The sequence below is a fragment of the Struthio camelus genome, chromosome 2, assembly GCF_040807025.1.
Source record: "Struthio camelus isolate bStrCam1 chromosome 2, bStrCam1.hap1, whole genome shotgun sequence".
Taxonomy (NCBI): domain Eukaryota; kingdom Metazoa; phylum Chordata; class Aves; order Struthioniformes; family Struthionidae; genus Struthio; species Struthio camelus.
In genome coordinates, this window is record NC_090943.1 from 172,395,405 (window position 1) to 172,414,991 (window position 19,587).

At 69.9% G+C, this 19,587-nt stretch overlaps 4 protein-coding genes across 6 annotated transcripts in view; 1 reads left to right on the top strand and 3 right to left on the bottom strand.

The window, feature by feature from the left end:
- LRRC14 (leucine rich repeat containing 14) overlaps nt 1-19,587 on the bottom strand; it is a 62,921-nt gene that overhangs the window by 29,926 nt on the left and 13,408 nt on the right. The gene's annotated exons all lie outside the window — the stretch shown is intronic.
- Nucleotides 2,507-8,693, top strand: LOC138066112 (alanine aminotransferase 1-like). Of its 3 annotated transcripts, XM_068933532.1 has the most exons (11): nt 2,507-2,635; nt 3,154-3,243; nt 4,484-4,592; nt 4,674-4,807; nt 5,389-5,632; nt 5,749-5,828; nt 5,914-6,050; nt 6,149-6,320; nt 6,402-6,557; nt 6,990-7,102; nt 8,534-8,693. In XM_068933532.1, the coding sequence occupies exons 1-11, from the start codon at nt 2,519-2,521 to the stop codon at nt 8,622-8,624; spliced, it is 1,443 nt and encodes a 480-aa protein (XP_068789633.1). In that variant the 5' UTR covers nt 2,507-2,518; the 3' UTR covers nt 8,625-8,693. The 3 variants fall into 3 exon arrangements, with proteins under 3 accessions (XP_068789633.1, XP_068789632.1, XP_068789634.1); XM_068933531.1 differs by lacking the exon at nt 8,534-8,693 and having other exon boundaries at nt 6,990-7,284; XM_068933533.1 differs by lacking the exon at nt 8,534-8,693 and having other exon boundaries at nt 4,571-4,592; nt 6,990-7,284.
- On the bottom strand, nt 8,845-17,446 carry LOC104139660 (alanine aminotransferase 1-like). The gene is made up of 11 exons (XM_068933535.1): nt 17,237-17,446; nt 14,169-14,258; nt 13,956-14,064; nt 13,732-13,862; nt 11,878-12,121; nt 11,681-11,760; nt 11,462-11,598; nt 10,442-10,616; nt 9,825-9,980; nt 9,574-9,686; nt 8,845-9,276 (listed from the first exon to the last, which is right to left on the bottom strand). The coding sequence occupies exons 1-11, from the start codon at nt 17,426-17,428 to the stop codon at nt 9,186-9,188; spliced, it is 1,518 nt and encodes a 505-aa protein (XP_068789636.1). The 5' UTR covers nt 17,429-17,446; the 3' UTR covers nt 8,845-9,185.
- Nucleotides 12,114-13,560, bottom strand: LOC138066113 (uncharacterized). Its single transcript, XM_068933534.1, has 2 exons — nt 12,988-13,560; nt 12,114-12,934 (listed from the first exon to the last, which is right to left on the bottom strand). Exons 1-2 carry the CDS (start codon nt 13,465-13,467, stop codon nt 12,122-12,124), a joined length of 1,293 nt encoding a protein of 430 aa, XP_068789635.1. The 5' UTR covers nt 13,468-13,560; the 3' UTR covers nt 12,114-12,121.

Consider the following 19,587-nt stretch of genomic DNA (forward strand, 5'->3'; position numbering starts at 1 on the left):
GGGGCCGACGGCGGAGCAGGAGCTGGCCCCAGGCCACCTGCGCCCATCCCCTCGGCCCGCGCTGGGCAGGCGAAGAGCGGCTCTTTGCACCGCTGGCCCCGCACGCAGCCCCCTGGCATGTCACAGGGCATCCTGCATCCCCAGGGTGCCCCCTGTCCCCAGGATCCCCCATGTCACAGGGCATCCTGCATCCCCAGGGTGCCCCCTGTCCCCAGGATCCCCCCATGTCACAGGGAGTCCTGCATCCGCAGAGCATCCTGCATCCACATGGTGCCCCATGTCCCCAGGATCCCCCTATGTCACAAGGTGTCCTGCATCCCCACAGCATCCTGCATCCCCAGGGTGCCACATGTTCCTGGGATCCCCCCATGTCCCCGGGGTGTCCTGCACCCGTGGGTGCCCCCTGTCCCCAGGATCCCCCATGTCACAGGGTGTCCTGCATCCCCCGGGTGCCCCAGGCCGTAGGGTGCCCCGCGGCCCCTCACCTGGGCCTCCCGCACGGCGCGGGGCGGGAGCTGGATGCGGGGGAAGGCGCGCACGCCGCCCTGCACGGGCTGGCAGCGGATGCCGGGCGCCAGGGCGAGCACGTCCTGCAGCAGGCGGGCCTTGCGGGCCAGGTCCCTCCGCAGCGCCTGCTCCTCCTGCGGCGGGAGCGCGAGGCCGTGAGCAGGGCCAGGCCCCAGGAGAGCTGGGGTTGGGGCTGGGGACGGAGATGGGGACGGCTGTGAAGATGGGGATGAGGATGGAGATGGAGATGGGGACGGGTATGAAGATGGGGATGAGGATGGGTTCGAGATGGAGACGGAGACAAGGACGGGGAGCATCTAGCCAGTACCCACCTCCTCCAGGACCTGCGGCACCAGGCCACCCGGGTCTGCAAGGAGATGGAGCCCGATGCGGCCCAGGACGCAGGGCAGGTGATGGACTGCACCGGATGGAGCTGCTGGGTGACGCTGGGCTCCACGTCCAGCAGCTCCAGGAACCCGGCACGGAAACTGCACTTGCGGGGGCTGGGGCTCCCTGTCCGTGCGGGGTCCTGCGATGGGGTCCCACGGCAGTGACACCCCATGGGATGGTGCGGAGCACCCCATGGGGCTGGGTGCCCCATGGGCTGGTGCTGGGCACCCTATGGGCCTGGTACTGTGCACTGCATGGAGCTGAGTGTCCCATGGGATGGTCCTGGGCATCATGTGTGCCTGGTGCTGTGCACCCCATGCAGCTGGGTGCCCTATGGGCTGGTGGTGCTGGACACCCTCTGGGGCTGGCGCTAGGTGCCCCATGCAGCTGGGTGCCCTATGGGCTGGCGCTGTGCACCCCATGCAGCTAGGTGCCCCATGGGCTGGTGCTGGGCACCCTGTGGGGCTGGCGCTGGGCACCCCATGCAGCTGGGTGCCCCATGGGCTGGCACTGGGCACCCTATGGGGCTGGCGCTGTGCACCCCATGCAGCTGGGTGCCCCATGGGCTGGCGCTGGGCACCCTATGGGGCTGGCGCTGTGCACCCCATGCAGCTGGGTGCCCCATGGGCTGGCGCTGGGCACCCTATGGGGCTGGTGCTGGGCACCCCATGCAGCTGGGTGCCCTATGGGCTGGTGGTGGGCACCCTATGGGGCTGGTGCTGTGCACCCCATGCAGCTGGGTGCCCTATGGGCTGGTGGTGCGGGACACCCTCTGGGGCTGGCGCTAGGTGCCCCATGCAGCTGGGTGCCCCATGGGCTGGCGCTGTGCACCCCATGCAGCTGGGTGCCCCATGGGCTGGCGCTGTGCCCCCCATGCAGCTAGGTGCCCCATGGGCTGGTGCTGGGCACCCTATGGGGCTGGCGCTGTGCACCCCACGCAGCTGGGTGCCCCATGGGCTGGTGCTGGGCACCCTATGGGGCTGGCGCTGTGCACCCCACGCAGCTAGGTGCCCCATGGGCTGGTGCTGGGCACCCTATGGGGCTGGTGCTGGGCACCCCACGCAGCTGGGTGCCCCATGGGCTGGCGCTGGGCACCCTATGGGGCTGGTGCTGTGCACCCCATGCAGCTGGGTGCCCCATGGGCTGGTGCTGGGCACCCTATGGGGCTGGCGCTGTGCACCCCATGCAGCTGGGTGCCCCATGGGCTGGTGCTGGGCACCCTATGGGGCTGGCGCTGTGCACCCCATGCAGCTGGGCACCCCATGGGCTGGTGCTGGGCACCCTATGGGGCTGGCGCTGTGCACCCCATGCAGCTGGGTGCCCCATGGGCTGGTGCTGGGCACCCTATGGGGCTGGTGCTGTGCACCCCATGCAGCTGGGTGCCCCATGGGCTGGTGCTGGGCACCCTATGGGGCTGGCGCTGTGCACCCCATGCAGCTGGGCGCCCCATGGGCTGGTGCTGGGCGCCCCACGGCACTGGGTGCCCGCGGCCGGGGCCGGTCCGGGAGGAGCCGTCGGGGGCCGGACGCCCGGCCGGGGCGGGGAGGGGCGGGGGCGGGTTGGGGCAGCTCCGCGGCCGGTCCTGCCCCCCCCCAACCCCCCCCCCCGGCCCCGCTCGCCCATGGCAGCCGCGGAGCCCCCCGGCCCCCCGGCGGGCCCCGGCGTCCGGGCCGCCCCGCCGCCCCCGCTGCAGCCCCTGCTCCAGCGCGCCGAGACCCTCCGGCAGGAGCTGGCTCAGGTGAGACCCCCCCCGCGGACACGCGCGACCCGGCAGCCACCCACGGACACGCAGGACCCCACGGACATCCCCAGCCCCACAGCTACTAAGAGTCCTATAGCCGCCCCCCCCCCAAATCTCCATGGCCACTATGGTCCCCGAAGCCCCACGGTCACCAGTGTCCCCTATGGCCACCCTTATTCCCCCCCCCCCAATCCCCAGAGCCACCACCATCCCCGCTGCCCCCCCTCCCCAAGTCCCCACGGCCCCCCCAGGTCCCCATGGTCCTGCAGGTCCCCCTGCCCCCCCCCCAGGTCCCCAAGGCCACACAGGTCCCACGTCCCCACGGGTCCCCTTGTCCCTGCAGGTGGGTGTCACCCCCCCCCACCCCGCGATGGGTGCTGCCCTGGGGCCCCTCTCCCACCGTCACTGGGACACCCTGGGGTTCCCCCCTCCCCGCTGGCCCAGCGCACGGCGCTGTCCCCCTGGTTTGGAGGAGGGGACACGGGTGACACCCGGGGGGTGGCCGCCGTCCCCAGGGCAAGGAGAAGCCCTTCGCGGAGGTCGTGTGGTGCCATTCGGGAGACCCGGCCGCCGCCGGCCGCCAGCCCCTCACCCTCCTGCGGCAGGTAACGGGGACCCGGCTGCCCCCCCGCGCGTCCCCGTGTCCCCCCCTCCCCGGGCCCCACGTCCCCAGGCCACCCCAGGGCCCTTTGCCCCCCCAGCGCTCGGGCGCTCGCCGCCGTTCATCATTAATCAGGGTGGCACAAAACAAGCGGCAGGAGCAAAGGTCCGTCCCCGTCCCCCTCCCCGTCCCCGTCCCCGTCCCCCTCCCCGTCGCCAGGCCGGGGAGCTCTTACCCTCCCCGGGAACCCCCAGCCTCCCCGGAAAACCTCGGCCTCCGCTCTCTGGCTCGGCCTCCCGCCGGCCCCCGGCGCCCCCACGAACCCCCGGTGTCTTCACTCAGCATCACCCTAAAACTCTCCACACACCCCCCCAAGCCCCCAGCATCCCCACAAATCCTCAGCATCACCCCAAATCTTCAACATCCCCCCAAACCCTCCTCAGTCCTCCAAACCCCCAGCATCCCCCCAAACCCCCGTCAAACCCTTCACATCCCTCCCAAACCCTCCATATCCCCCCAAACCCCCCAGATCCCCCCAAACCCTCCATATCCTCCCAAACCATGCGCATCCCTTGAAATCCTCAGCACCCCCCTAAACTCCCCAGATCCCCCAAAAACCTTCTGCACCCCCCAAACCCTCCTCATCCCCCAAACCCGCTGTGTCCCCAAGCCCCCGGTATCCTCCTCAAACTCTTCACATCCCCCCGAACCCCCAGCACCCCCCGAAACCTCCACACCCCCCGAAAATCCTCAGCACCCCCCAAACCCCCAGCATTGCCCCAAACCCTCTATATTCCCCCAAACCCCCAGCATCCCCCTGAATCCTCAGCATCCCTCCAAACCCTCTGTATCCCCCTCAGACCCGCTGCACCCTCCGAATCCTCAGCACCCCCCAAACCCCCAGCATCCCCCCCAAACCCCCTGCATGCCCCAAAATCCTCAGCAACCCCCCCCAAATCCTCCACATCTCTCCGAACCCTTCAGATCCCCCAAACCCTCTGCACCCCCCCAAACCCTCGGATCCCCTCAAACCCCCAGCATCCCCCCCAAACCCTCTGCACCCCCCAAACCCCCCAGATCCCCCCGCCCCCCCCGCGCCCCCCCACACCCTCCATCTCCCTGCGGCCCTGCTGCAGCCAGCAGCATTCCCGGGCTGGGGAGGGGGGACGAGGGGAGGGTGCCGAGCAGCACCCCGGGGTGTCAGGCGCACCGGGGGGGGCTCTGAGGGCGCCAGGCGCCCGCAGGTGGCCGCCGCCTGCGCCTACCCCGAGCTGCTGGCCACCGCCGCCGTGCCGGCCGAGGCCAAGCAGCGAGCGCGCCGCGTCCTGCAGCACCTGCACGGCGGCAGCCCAGGTACCGGCACGGCGAAACCGGGGTCGGGGTCGGGGGGGGTTGGCGCCCTCCCCGCCGCCAGCTTGGCCCCTTGTCCCCCAGGCGCTTACAACCTGGAGTACGTCACCGGCGCCGTGGCCCGGACGGCGGCCCGCTTCCTGGAGCGGCGCGACGCGGGGGTCCCCCGCCAGCCCCAGAGCATCGTGCCCTGCGGCGGCACGGCGGCGGCCGTGGTGGTGAGCGGGAGCCGCGGCGGGAGGTTCGGGGTTGGACGGGGGTCCCGGGGGCGATGCAACATGCCGCCGTGCTGGTTGCACCGCTGCACCCAGTAGGACGTGCTGTCGCTGGTGGTGGACGCTGGGGTGGGAGGTTCGGGGTTGGACAGAGGGGTCCCGGTCCTGGTCCTGGGGAGATGCAACATGCCGCCGTGCCATTTGCACCGCTGCACCCGGCAGGACATGCAGTTGCCGGTGGTGGACGCCGGGGTGGGAGGTTCAGGGTTGGAGGTGGGGGTTCCGGTCCCAGTCTTGGTCCTGGGGCGATGCAACATGCCACTGTGCCAGTTGCACCGCTGCACCCAGCAGGCCATGCTGTCGCTGGTGGTGGATGCTGGGGGCGGGAGGTTCAGGGTTGGACAGGGGTCCTGGGGCAATGCAACATCCCACCATGCCAGTTGCACCGCTGCACCCAGTGGGACGTGCAGTTGCTGGTGGTGGACGCCGGGGTGGGAGGTTCGGGGTTGGAGGGGGGGGTTCCGGTCCTGGTCCTGGGATGATGCAACATGCCACCGTGCTGGTTGCACTGCTGCACCCGGCAGGATGTGCTGTCACTGGTGGTGGACGCCGGGGAAGCGGGGCAGGTGGCCGTGCTGCACCCAGTGCCGGGGCCGCCGCTGCACGCGCAGGCGGCGGGGCTGGCGGGGGCCGCGGCCGTGCCCTACCTGCTGGCCGAGGAGCGGGGCTGGGACGTGGACGTCGGGGAGGTGCGGCGGGCGCTGAGTGCGGCCCGGGCGCGCGGCCGCCCCAAAGTGCTCTGCGTCGTCAACCCCGGCGACCCCACGGGTGAGAGGGGAAGCGGGTGCTGAGCGCCGTGCACGGCGCTGCACCTTTCCCCACCGCTGCCTTTGGCACCCATCCTGCTGAGCCCCAGCCCCACCACCTCCTTGCCCACCGCCCAGGCCACGTGCTGAGCCGGAGCAGCATGGAGGCCATCATCCGGCTGGTGGACGAGGAGAACCTGCTGCTGCTGGCGGATGAGGTGGGTGCACGGCAGGATGGGTTTTGGGGGGGGGGGTCCGGCAGCCCCCCCAGCACCGCCAACCTGAGCCCCGTCCCTGCCGCAGGTGCACCAGGACAGCGTGGCCACCCCCGGGCGCCCCTTCCTCTCCTTCAAGAGGGTGCTGCACGAGATGGGCGACCCGCTGGCCACCACCGTCCAGCTCGTCGCCTTCTACTCCCTGTCCAAGGGCATCGCTGGCGAGTGAGCGCTCGCCTCCTCCTCTTCCTCCTCCCTCCCCACTCACCTAGTGGGGTCCTGGTGGGTGCAAACCCCCTCCCCCCCAAACTCCGCACCCCCAGGGCTGGTTTCCGAGCCGGCTTCTTCGAGCTGGTGAACATCGACCCCGGCATCCTGAAGTGCTTCTACACGTGGGGGCGCTCCGTGTACCCCCCCATCCTGGGCCAGGTCCTGCTGGACACGTTCATGGAGCCCCCAGAGCCCACCGGGCCCTGCTACCCGGCCTTCGCCGCTGTAGGTTCCCCAGGGCAGCCCGGACGCCTGGGTCCCGCTGCACAGCGGGCGGCAGGGCTCAGGCTGTGGCTCCCGCCGCAGGAGGAGCAGGCGCTGCGGAGGGACCTGGCCCGCAAGGCCCGCCTGCTGCAGGACGTGCTCGCCCGGGCGCCCGGCATCCGCTGCCAGCCCGTGCAGGGCGGCGTGCGTGCCTTCCCCCGCATCCAGCTCCCGCCCCACGCCGTGCGGGAGGCCCAGGTGAGGGGCCGCGGGGCACCCTACGGCCTGGGGCACCCGGGGGATGCAGGACACCCTGTGACATGGGGGATCCTGGGGACAGGGGGCACCCATGGATGCAGGACACCCCGGGGACATGGAGGATCCCAGAAACACGTGGCATCCTGGGGATGCAGGATGCCCTGGGGACATGGGGGATCTTGGGGACAGGGGGCACCCAGGGGTACAGGATGCTCTTGGGACATGGGGGATCCCAGAAACACATGGCACCCATGGATGCAGGATGCCCCGTGACATGGAGGTTCCTGGAGACAGGGGGCACCCTAGGGATGCAGGACAACCCATGGCATAGGGGACCCCTGGGGACAGGGGGGCACCCAGGGATGTGGGCCACCCCATGAACACAGAGCACCCCAAGGTGCATGGTGACCATCGCTGCCCTTCTCCCCGCAGGCGCAGGGCCTGGAGCCTGATTTTTTCTTCTGCCAGAAGCTGCTGGATGCGACGGGGATCGTGCTGGCCCCGGGGAGCGTGTTTGGGCAGCGGGAGGGAACCTACCACTTTGGGTACCCAAGGCAGGGTGCAGAGGAACCCCCTGCAGCGAGGAGGGGTGGCTGTGAAGGGACTGGGGTGGGAGGGTGGAAGGTGTGGAGGGTTTCTTCAGGCCTGCGTGGGTGAGGGCAGGTCTTGGGAGCTGGTGGGTTGGGGCTGGTAGGGTTGGGTGGGGGACCTGAGAGGCTGGGGGTGGATGGTGGGCCTGGATTGAGTTTGGGCAATGGGTATGGGGGGGGGTTGTTGGAGGGCTGGATGGGGTGGGTTTTGGAGTTGCTTGGTGGGTGTTGGTGGCTAGGGGTCTGGCTGGGGCTGAGAGATTGGGGTTGGGTGGTGGGAAAGGGCGGGAGGGCTCTGAATGGGGATGTGGTTGGGGTTGACGGGGGGAGTTCATTGGAGTAGGTGGGTGGTGGCCTGGTTGGACTTCGGTGATGGGTATTGGGGGGGGATGTGTGGTGGAGGGCTGGTAGAGATGGGTGATTGGGGGGGGTTGGTTGTGGGTGAGAGGTTGGGTTGGGTGATGAGGCCGGTTGGATTTGGGTGATGGATGTTGGGGGGGGGCTTGTTGGTAAGGGGTTGGTGTTGGGGGGGGCTGGTTCAGATGGGTGGTTGGGGGAGGCTGATTGGTATGGGTGGGTTGTTGGTGTGGGGAGGTGATGAAGGGCTGTTTGAAGTGGGTGGGTGGTTCAGGTTGGAAGGTAGGGTGGTGGCACTGGCTGGATTGGGTTTGAGTGATGGATGTTGGGGGGAGGATGGCTGGTTGTGGCTGAGAGGTTGAGTTGGGTGGTGGGGCTGCTTGGGTTTGGGTGATGGATGTTGCGGGGGGGCGGTGCTGGAGTGGATGGGTGCTTCGGGCTGAGAGACTGGGGTTGGATAGTGGTGCTGGTGGGACTGGGTTTGGGTGATGGATGTTGGGGGGGGGGCTGGTTAGTGTGGGTGGATTGTTGGTGTGAGTAGGTGATGGAGGGCTGTTTGGAGTGGGTGGGTGGTTCAGGTTGAGAGGCTGGGTTGGATGGTGGGGGCTGGTTGGATTGGATTTGGGTGATGGATGTTGGGGGGAACTGCTTGGGATGGGTGATGGGGGGGCTGGTTGTGGCTGAGAGGATGAATTGGGTGGTGGGCTGGTTGGGTTTGGGTGGTGGGTGTTGGGAGAGGCTGATTGGTATGGAGGGGTGATGGTGTGGGTGGGTGGTGGAGGGCTGGTTAGAGTGGGTGGTTGAGGGGGGGTGGTTGGAGCTGAGAGGTTGGGTTGGGTGGTGGGGCTGGTTGGGCTTGGGCTGGGTTCAGTGATGAGTGCTGGGGGCCAAGGGGTTGGGGTTGGATGATGGGCGGTTTTGGGTGGAGGGGGGCAGACAGGGTCGGGCGGAGGGAGGTGCCAGGGGCCGTGTGGGGTTGGTGGTGAGCTGGGGTGGTGGGGCACGGCCACCCACGGCGGCGCTCCCCAGGCTGTCGCTGCTGCTGCCCGACGAGCAGCTGCGGAAGGTGCTGAGCACCGTGGCCGAGTACCACGCCGCCTTCGTGCGGGACTTCTCCTGAGGCCACCCTCCCCGGGCCGGCTGCGGCTGGGCTAATCGCGCAGCCCAATTAAAGCATCGCCTGATTGCATTTCATGGAGACGCGCTCAGCAAGGGGTGGAGGGGAAGGGGCACAGACCTGGGTGGCTGTGGGCCAGCAGCCCACGGGGGTGGAGAGGGTGCACCCATGGGTGACCCCGGCCTGGCCACGGCTCATCCTGGTGGTGCACGGCCCCCCCACGTGGCTGTTCACTACCCTTTTATTCGTGGGTTTCGAGGGGAGAGCCAGCCCTACCCGCCGTGCCCGGGCAGCGGTGCCAAGCCCCGGGGGGGGGCACGGGGAGCCGGGGAGGACCAGCCCCGGGACATGGCGGGGGCGGAGGGCACCCTCGTGTCCCCCCCCCCCCCCCCGAGGAGGCACTTGGGGACTGAAGGCACTTGGAGACGTACAGAGCCTGGCACCCGTCCGACCGCCCGGGGCGGGGTGGATGGAGGAGGGGTGGGAACGGGGGACGGGCGAGCCGGATGCCCCGCGGCGCTGGTGCACGGGTGGCAGCATGCCGGACGGGGTGCGGGGCCGCCGTTAGGAGTACTCCTTGGTGAACTTGGCGTGGAACTGGCTGAGCTTCTGCAGCAGCACCTGGAGCTTCTCCGTGGGCGGCAGGATGGTCATCCTGGAGCACAGCGGGTGCTGGTGCCGGTGCTGGGACACCCACCACCCCCTGCACCCTGCACCGTGCCCATCTCTGCCTGCATCCAGCCCCCCCCCCCCCGCACCCGCCCCACTGCACCCAACAACCTCCCCCATAGCCTGAACCCAGCACCCTGCACTTCTCCCCATGCACCCAGCACTGTGCACGGCCCTACCTGCACCCAGCACCATGCATCTGGCACCCTCCATCCCTGCACCCCGCTTCCTTGCACCCTGCCCTCTGAACCCTGCACCCCGGGGCACAGCCACGGGCACCCACCGGAAGTGGTAGGTGCCTTCTCGCTGCCCAAACCCGCTGCCTGGCACCACGCAGATGCCCGTCTCCTCCAGCAGCTTCAGGCAGAAGAACATGTCTGGGGCCTGGCCCTGCGCCTATGGGACCAGGCACAGGTCAGCCCTGCACGGGCCACCAGGACCCACGCATGGGCAAGCTGCAGCCCCACGCTGCCCGCAGCAGGGGTGTGGGGCACCAGGAAAGGCCTCGGTCATGGCCCGGCTCTCCTCCGGTACCTTGGCCTCCTGCAGGGCGCGGGGCGGCAGCTCGATCCTGGGGAAGGAGTACATGGCGCCCTGCACGGGGTTGCAGTGGATGCCAGGCGCCTGGTTGAAGATCTCCTGGGTGAGCCGGGCCTTGTGTGCCAGGGCACTGAGCACCGCCTGCTTCTCCTGCCGGTGGGAGAGCCTGGCGCTGAGCCTGCGCCCGGGGTGCTGGGGCTCCCCCTGGCCTGTGCTCGTCCCCGCGCTGCTCTCCATCCCTATGCCCAATGGCCATGGCCTTGGTCATCCTCATGCCCATCCCTATGCCCATGGCCATCCTCATCCTCATGCCTAGCCCTATGCCCATGCCCACGGCTATGGCCATCCCCATCCACACCCCTCCCTATGCCCATGGCCATGGCCATCCTCATGCCCATGGCCATGCCCATGGCCATCCCCATCCCTATGCCCATGGCCATCCTCATCCCCATCCTCATGCCCATGGCTGTGACCATGTCCATGCCCATGGCCATACCCATCCCTATGCCTATGGCCATCCCCCATGCTCATGCCCATCCCTATGCCCATGGCCATGCCCCTCCCCATCGTTGTGCTCGTGTCCCCATCCCTGTCCCCGTGCCCGCACTCACGGCCATGAAGCGCTCGTAGGAGGGGTCCCCAGGCTGCGGCGGGGCCACCATGGCGTCCAGGACGATCTGCCCGGGCACGGGAGGGCACAGGCGTACTGACAACACCTTGAACAGCTGCTGCCGCACCTCGGGGTCCATGTTCACCACCTCTGCGTAGCCGCTGCGAAACCCACACCTGGCCGCGGCACGGCCCGTGGTGGCACCACCGGGCACAAGCGCACGGGGACCATGGTCAGGGATCCGGGGAGGGGGCTCCACGGACAGGGAGGGGATCCGTGGACCAGGACAGGGATGCATGGATGGGGGGGGGGGGGGGAGGCGCTCAAGGATGGAGACCCATGGAAGGGACCCACAGGCAGGGACCCCATAGGTGGGGACCCCCCCAAACAGGGACCCATGCATAGGGACATATGGGCAGGGCCCCACCGAGAGGGAGTCACGGAAAAGGAAGCCATGGACGGGGACCCACAGACAGGGCCCTACGGAAAGGGACCCACAGACAAGGATCAGTAGATGGTGATCCACAACACCCAACAGGGACCCACAGGGGCACCATCATCCCCACCCTGGGACCCATGAAGCTAGTGCACCACCATCCTCACCCCAGCCAGGAAACCACCATCCCCACCCTGGGACGTATGGAGCTGTGGCACCAGCCTCCCCACCCCAGCACCTATGGGTCCAGGAAATCACCATCCCACCCCCAACCCTGCACCCATGGGGCTGTAGCACTGCCCCCACCCCGGGATCCACAGAGACACAGCACCACCATCCCCACTCCAGGACCTATGGGGCCATGGCACCACCATCCCCACCCTGGGACTTATAGGGCTGTGACACCACCATCTCCACCCCGGAACCCATGGGGCCACGGCACCACCATCCCCACCCCAGGATCCATGGATCATGGCACCACCATCCCCTTGCTTCGACCCATGGGGCCATGGCCACCCACAGCCCTGGCGCAGGGCCTGTGGGGCTGGGGGTGAGCGCTGCCGGGGCGTCTCGTGGGGCACTCACTCGCCCATGAAGCCCTTAGAGATGGAGTGGAAGGAGGCCAGCTCCACCACGTCCGAGTATGGTGGCCCCAGCTCAAACAGCACCTTCTTGAAGGAGTGGAAAGTCGAGCCCTCAGCGTAGATGTTGTCCTGGTACACCTGCAGGGGGAAGCGTGGCATCAGCCCGGACGCCGGGCTCCCCCAGGCAGGTGGCAGGGGCCGCCCCACGGGCCCCGCTCACCTCGTCCGCCATGAGGAAGAGCTGCTCCTCAAACGCAAACTTGATGACGTCCTCGATGCATTGCCAGCTCTGCACCTGCCCTGGAGGCACCCGTGTGTCAGGGGCTACCACGGCACTGCACGGCACCGAGCGTCCCAGCCTCGGTCTTGGGCTCCCAGCGCTGCCCCGGCCCCGTCCGCCCATGCCCAGGCCGGTACCGGTGGGGTTGCCGGGGTTGATGATGCAGAGGACGCGGGGGGTGCAGTGCTGGCGGGCCTGGGCCAGCGCCCGCCGCAGCTCGCCCACGTCCAGCGCCCAGCAGTGCTCCTCGTCCAGGTAGTAGTTGATCTGCACAGCGCTGAGCTCGGTGATGGCAGCCGAGTAGAGCGGGTACTGCGGGATGGGGATCATCACGCCCGTCCGTGACGCGCCCTCCCCAGACACCAGCAGCTTCAGGATGGTCTATGGGAGAGGAGTCACGTGGGCATGGGCACCGTGTGGGCATGGGGAGGCCAAGGGCATGGGGACAGTATGGGCAGGGGGGTGGCATGGGCACAGGGATGGCATGGGGATGGGGACAGGGTAGGCCCAGGAATAGCATGGGTAGAGAGATAGCGTGGGCATGGGGAGGCCTTGGGCATGGGGTCGGGGTGGGCACAGGGATGGGTTGGACATGGGGACATCTTGGGCATGGGGTCGGGGTGGGCACAGGGACGGGTTGGACACAGGGATGAGGGAACATGGAGACACCTTGGGCATGGGGACAGGGATGGGCACAGGGACTGAGTGGGCACAGGGATGGACTGGACATGGGGACACCTTGGCCATAGGGACGGGGTGGACACAGGGATGGGTTGGACATGGGGACACCTTGGGCATAGGGACGGGGTGGACACAGGGATGGGTTGGACATGGGGACACTTCGGGCATGGGGACACCTTGGGCATAGGGACGGGGTGGACACAGGGATGGGTTGGACATGGGGACACTTCGGGCATGGGGACAGGGTGGGCACAGGGATGGGTTGGACATGGGGACACTTCGGGCATGGGGACAGGGTGGGCACAGGGATTGGTTGGACATGGGGACACTTCGGGCATGGGGACAGGATGGGCACAGGGACGGGTTGGACATGGGGACACCTTGGGCATGGGGACAGGGTAGGCAGAGGGGTGGTGTGGGCATGGGGACACTGGGCACAGGATGGGTTGGACATTTGGACAACGTGTGCATGGGGACGGGGTGGTAACAGGGACGGGTTGGACATGGGGACACCTTGGGCATGGGGGCAGAGTGGGCACAGGGATGGGTTGGAGACATGGGGACACCTTGGGCATGGGGATGGGGTGGACACAGGGATGGGTTGGACATGGGGACACTGTGGGCACGGGGATGGGGTGGGCACAGGGATGGGTTGGACATGGGGACACTTCGGGCATGGGGACAGGGTGGGCACAGGGATGGGTTGGACATGGGGACACTTCGGGCATAGGGACACCTTGGGCACGGGGATGCAGTGAGCACAGGGACAGAGTGCGCACAGGGATGGGTTGGACATGGGGACACCTTGGGCATGGGGTCGGGGTGGGCACAGGGACGGGTTGGACATGGGGACACTGTGGGCATGGGGACAGGGTAGGCAGAGGGGTGGTGTGGGCATGGGGACACTGGGCACAGGAGGGGTTGGACACTTGGACAACGTGTGCATGGGGACGGGGTGGGCACAGGGACGGGGGGACACGGGGACACTGTGGGCACGGGGACGGCATGGACACGGGGACGGAGTGGACACAGAGATGGGAGGACATGGAGGGCCCCGCTTGCCGCGTGGGCTGGCGCAGGGAGGGGTGGGCGCCCCCAGCCCGGCCGCCCCCCGGCTCCGCTCTGCCCGTCCCACGGCCGGTGCCAGGCGCTGCACAAAGGTCCTTTGTAGGCTCCGGCTCCGGCCCGGCCGGGGGCGGCGTGGGAAAGCCGGCCGGTGGCACGGGGCCCGGGCGGTGGCACGGGGCCCGGCGGGATGGAGCGGGTTGGAAGCAGGTTGGGGGGGGGGGGGGGGAAACGTGCCACCCTACCACGATGGCATCGCTGGCCCCCGTGGAGAGGAAGACGTCCTCGGGCTTGGCGGGCACGCCGTCGCGCCGCTCGATGAAGCGCGCCACGTCCTGGCGAACCAGCTCGATGCCGGGGCTGACGCTGTAGGCGCCTGGCGGGGTAGGGTAGCCGGAGGGGGGTGGCGGGCGGCCCCGGACGCCGGGGCCCCGAGCGTGCCCGTCCCCGCCGCCGCCGCGGCACTCACCGGCGCTGTGACCCGCGCAGGCCGCCAGCAGCCGCCGCGCGCGCTCCTTGGCGTCCTCGGGGATGGAGGGCTCGCTCAGCAGCTCGGGGTGCAGGCACAGGGCGCTCACCTGCCGCGGCACCGGTGGCACCGGCCGGCTCAGCCCGGACGCCGGGGCCCGTCGCCGCCGGCGTGTCCCCTCCTCCCCGCCCCCCCCCCCACTGCCACCCCTACCTGGCGGAGGAAGGTGATGGGTTTCTGCCCCATGGCGTGGGCATCGCCGATGTTGGCTTTAATCACCTCCGTGAAGGGCTTGGGGACGCCCTGCGGGGACAGCGTGGGGGTGAGGACGGGGACGGGGACCCGGAGGTGGCTGGGGCACGGGGATGTGGGTGACAGCCAGGGCATGGGGACACAGGGATGGTGACCTGGAGGTGGCTGGGGCACAGGAACGCAGGGGACAGCCAGGGCATGGGGACGGTGACCCAGAGGTGGCTGGGGCACGGGGATGTGGGGGGGACGGCCAGGGCATGGGGACGTGGGGACGGTGACCTGGAGGCAGCTGGGACACGGCGATGGGGGGGACGGTGGGGGCACAGGGACAGTGACCTGGAGGCAGCTGGGGCACGGAGACGTGGGGGGGGGGGGGGCGGCTGGGGTGCAGGATGCAGGGGGACAGCTGGGACATGGGGACAGTGACCTGGAGGTGGCTGGGGCATGGGGATGGGGGGGACAGTGGGGGCACAGGGACTTGGGGACGGTGACCCAGAGGCACCTGAGACACGAGGACAAGGGGGACAGGCAGCGCATGGGGACATGGGGACAGTGACTCAGAGGTGGCTGGGGCACAGGGACACAGGGGGATGGGGACCCCGAGGCGGCTGGGACACAGGGACGCAGGGGATGGCCAGAGCATGGGGACGGTGACCCGGAGGCGGCTGGGGCACGGGGATGCAGGGGGACAGCTGGGGCGTGGGGACATGGGGACGGTGACCCGGAGGCGGCTGGGGCACGGGGATGCAGGGGGACAGCTGGGGCGTGGGGACATGGGGACGGTGACCCGGAGGCGGCTGGGGCACGGGGACATAGTGGGGGACAGCCGGGACACGGGGACAGCCGGGACGCGGGGCGGCGGGGATGGCGACCCTGGGGACAGCCGCACGCGGGGACAGCCGTCCCGCCGCCAGGACGGTGTCCCGCCGCCACCCGCCGCCTCGCTCCAGCCCCCGGACTTTGGACGGCTCCGCGCCAGCGCTGGACTCTGTCCCCCCGGGTCCGGCACCGCCTGCGGCGCGGGGGCATTTCCTGGGTGCACCGGGCACGGCCCGACCCCCCCCCCCCGCCCCGGCCAGGCAGGACGCCACGGGGATGGGCACGGCAGCCAGCGGCCAGGAGCACCCGCGGGCACCGGCGACGCCCTCGCTGCCGCCCTGGGATTCGGCGGCGGGCACGGTGCCTGGGGGTGACGGTGACCGCGGCAGGGTGCCCAGGGGACGAAGGTGCCCCGGGCGCGGTGTCCTAGCACAAGGTGCCGGCGGCTGGCGGTGCCGGCGGCTGCGCGTCCCGGGCTGGGGGGTGCCCCAGTTCGGGGTGCCCCAGGGCTGGGGGTGCTCCGGGGTGGTGGGAAGGGGGAGTCGTGGGTGTCCCAACGTGGGGTGTCCCATGGGTGGGGCTGTGCTGGGGTTTGGGGTGCAGGGTGCTCGGGCTGAGGGTGCCTGGGGGTGCCCGGGGGTGGGTGTCCCAGGGTTTGGGGTGCCCAGGGGGTGCACACAGGTGAGTGTCCCGGGACAGGGGGTGTCTGGGGGTGGGTGTCCCAGGGTTTGGGGGGCCCAGGGGGTGCACACAGGTGAGTGTCCCGGGACAGGGGGTGTCTGGGGGTGGGTGTCCTGGGGTTTGGGGTGCTGGGGGGGTGCACGCAGGTGGGTGTCCCAGGGGGTGGGTGCCCCGGGGGTGGGTGCCCTGGGAGGGTGGGTGCCCCGAGGGGGGTGAGCTCCCTGAGGGGGGGATCCCGGGGGGATGGGTGCCCTGAGGGGGGGGGCCCCGGGGAATGGGTGTCCCGGAGGGGTGGGTGTCCCAGGGGGTGGTGTGCCCCGGGGGGGGATGCCCCAGGGGGATACCCTGGGAGGGGTGCCCCGGGGGGGTGGGTGCCCCTGGGGGAGTGGGTGCCCCAGCGGGGTGGGGTGCCCCGGGGAATGGGTGCCCCGGCAGGGTGGGTGCCCCGGGGAATGGGTGCCCGGGGGGGTGGGGTGTCCGGGAGGGGGGATGCCCTGGGGCAGGGGTGCCCCAGGGAATGGGTGTCCCGGGGCGGGGGTGCCCCGGGGAATGGGTGCCCCGGCGGGGTGGGTGCCCCGGCGGGGGATGTCCCGGGGGGGGTGCCCCGGGGGATGGGTGTCCCGGGGGATGGGTGCCCCGGGGAATGGGTGCCCCGGGGGGTGGGTGCCCCGGGGGGTGGGTGCCCCGGGGGGATGGGTGCCCCGGGTGGGGGGGTGCCCCGGCGGGGGATGTCCCGGGGGGGGGTGCCCCGGGGGATGGGTGCCCCGGGGAATGGGTGCCCCGGGGGGTGGGTGCCCCGGGGGGTGGGTGCCCCGGGGGGTGGGTGCCCCGGGGGGTGGGTGCCCCGGGGGGATGGGTGCCCTGGGGAATGGGTGCCCCGGCGGGATGGGTGCCCCGGGGGGTGAGTGCCCCGGGGCGGGGGTGTCCCAGGGGGATGGGTGCCCCGGGGGGTGGGGTGCCCCGGGGGGGGGATGTCCCGGGGGGGGGGTGCCCCGGGGAATGGGTGCCCCGGCGGGGTGGGTGCCCCGGGGGGGGATGTCCCGGGGGGTGGGTGCCCCGGGGGGGGGGTGCCCCGGCGGGGTGGGTGCCCCGGGGGGTGGGTGCCCCGGGGGGGGGGTGCCCCGGGGGGGGGGTGCCCGGGGGGGTGGGTGCCCCGGGGGGGTGGGTGCCCCGGGGGGGTGGGGTGTCCGGGAGGGGGGATGTCCCGGGGCAGGGGTGCCCCAGGGAATGGGTGTCCCGGGGGGGGTGTCCCGGGGGGATGGGTACCCCGGCGGGGTGGGTGCCCCGGCGGGGTGGGTGTCCCGGGGGGGGGGGTGCCCCGGGGGCATGGGTGTCCCGGGGGGGGATGTCCCGGGGGGGGTGCCCCGGGGGAATGGGTGCCCCGGGTGGGGGGGTGCCCCGGCGGGGGATGTCCCGGGGGGGGGGTGCCCCGGGGGATGGGTGTCCCGGGGGATGGGTGCCCCGGGGAATGGGTGCCCCGGGGGGTGGGTGCCCCGGGTGGGGGGGTGCCGGGGGGGGGGTGCCCGTACCTGGCGCAGGTCGCGCTCCAGCTGCAGGGCGCGGCTGACGATGGGCCCGCGCACCGCGTACTCCACCCGCCGCAGCGCCGGGTTCATGCTGGCGGCGCTCAGCACCGGCGCCCGCCGCGGGGCCGGGGCCGGGGCCGGGGCCGCGGCCGGACCCCCCCCCGCCGCCGCCGCCGCCGCCGCCGCCGCCGCCATGGCCGGGAGCCTGCGGGGCCGCAGCGCCCTCAGCGCCCGCATTGGCCGCCGCCGCCGGGCACCGCCGGGCACCGCCGGGCACCGGGCACCGGCGCCGCCCTCCCGGCCCGCCCCGCCCGCCGGGCACCGGCCCCCAGCGGCAGCCGCCCCCCCCCCCCCGCCGCCGCTGCAACACGCGCTGCAAGGCACGTGCGCGCACGGCAGTACTCGCGGGCACTGCACCGCGCGTGGGCACCGCAACCCGCGTGGGCACCGCAGCATGTCCACTGCAATGCACGCACACACGTGTGCACTGAGACGCACTTCAACACACAGGTGCACGGCACACTGCCACATACGTGCAGGCTGCAACACACACGCATGGCGACGCACGTGCACACTGCGATGCATGTGCGCACTGCGACACGTTCACTGCGATGCACGCACACACATACGCACTGCAACACACGTGCACATTGCAACACACACGTGCACTGCCATGCACGCACGCACGTGCGCACTGCAACACGCATGCGCACTGCAACACATGCACACACGTGCGCACTGCGACACAGGCACGCACTGCGACACAGGCACTGCAACGCCCATGTGCACTGCAGCACACGGGCACCGCAAAACACATCTGCATTGCAGCACATACACTGCAATACACACGCACACATATGCACTGCAACACATGTGCACACTGCAACATGTACACTGCAACACACACGCACATGTACACACTGCAACGCACACGCTCACTGCAATATATGCGTGCACTGCAATACACACACTGCAATGCATGCACGTGTGCACTGCGACACGTGTGCACACTGCAACATGCGCCCTGCAATACAGGCACACACATGCATACTGCAACATGCACACTGTAGCACATGCACACTGCAACACACGGGGGCACTGCAACGGGTATGCTGGAAAACATGCACAAACTGCAACACGTGAACTGCAACACGCTCTCACACTGCAAAACACACGCACATTGCAACACGGGCATGGCTATACACGTGAACACCACAGCACGCGTGCAGAAGGGCGCACTGCAACAGGCACACCGAAACACGCGCACACTGTGAAACGCGTGTACTGCAAAACACGTGTGCACTGAAACATGCACACACATCTGCCCACGCACATAGGTGCACTGCACCACGCACACACGTGTTCACTGCAAGACGCGCACTGCAACACACGCACACGGCAGAACAGGTTGGCAAAGCGACACATTCACACTGCAACACACACGCAAACGTGCACCCGTGCAGCGCAACACAGGGACGCGCCTACACACACACGCACCGCAACACGCGCACACCGCAACACGCGCGCACCGCAACACGCGCGCAGGTGCACAAACGCACACGGCAACACACACGTGCACACGCGCGCACGCACGCTGCAACAGGCAGCACGCAGGTCCCCACCGCACCTTCTGCATCCCACAAACTGCACCGTGGGGCACCCACAGCGTGTCCCTGCGCTGCCCCACACTCACCCTGCACTGCCCCACACTGACCCCTGCACTGCCCCACACTGACCCCTGCACTGACCCACACTGGCCCCCTGCACTGACCCACACTGACCCCTGCACTGACCCACACTGACCCCCTGCACTGACCCACACTGACCCCTGCACTGACCCACATTGACCCCCTGCACTGACCCACACTGACCCCCTGCACTGACCCACACTGGCCCACTGCACTGACCCACATTGACCCCCTGCACTGACCCACACTGACCCCCTGCACTGACCCACACTGACCTCTGCACTGTCCCACACTGACCCCCTGCCCTGCCCCACATCGATCCCCGTGCACTGCCCCACACTGTCCCTGCACTGCCCCACACTGACCTCTGCACTGCCCCACACTGACCTCTGCACTGCCCCACACTCACCCCCTGCACTGTCCCACACTGGCCCACTGCACTGACCCACATCGATCCCCCTGCACTGCCCCACACTGACCCCCTGGACTGACCCACACTCAGTGACCCCCTCCACTGCCCCACACTCACCCCCTGCACTGCCCCACACTGCTCTGCCCCACTAAGACCTCCGCACTGCCCCACACTCACCCCCTGCACTGCCCCACACTGCTCTGCCCCACTAAGACCTCCGCACTGCCCCACACTCACCCTGCACTGCCCCTGCA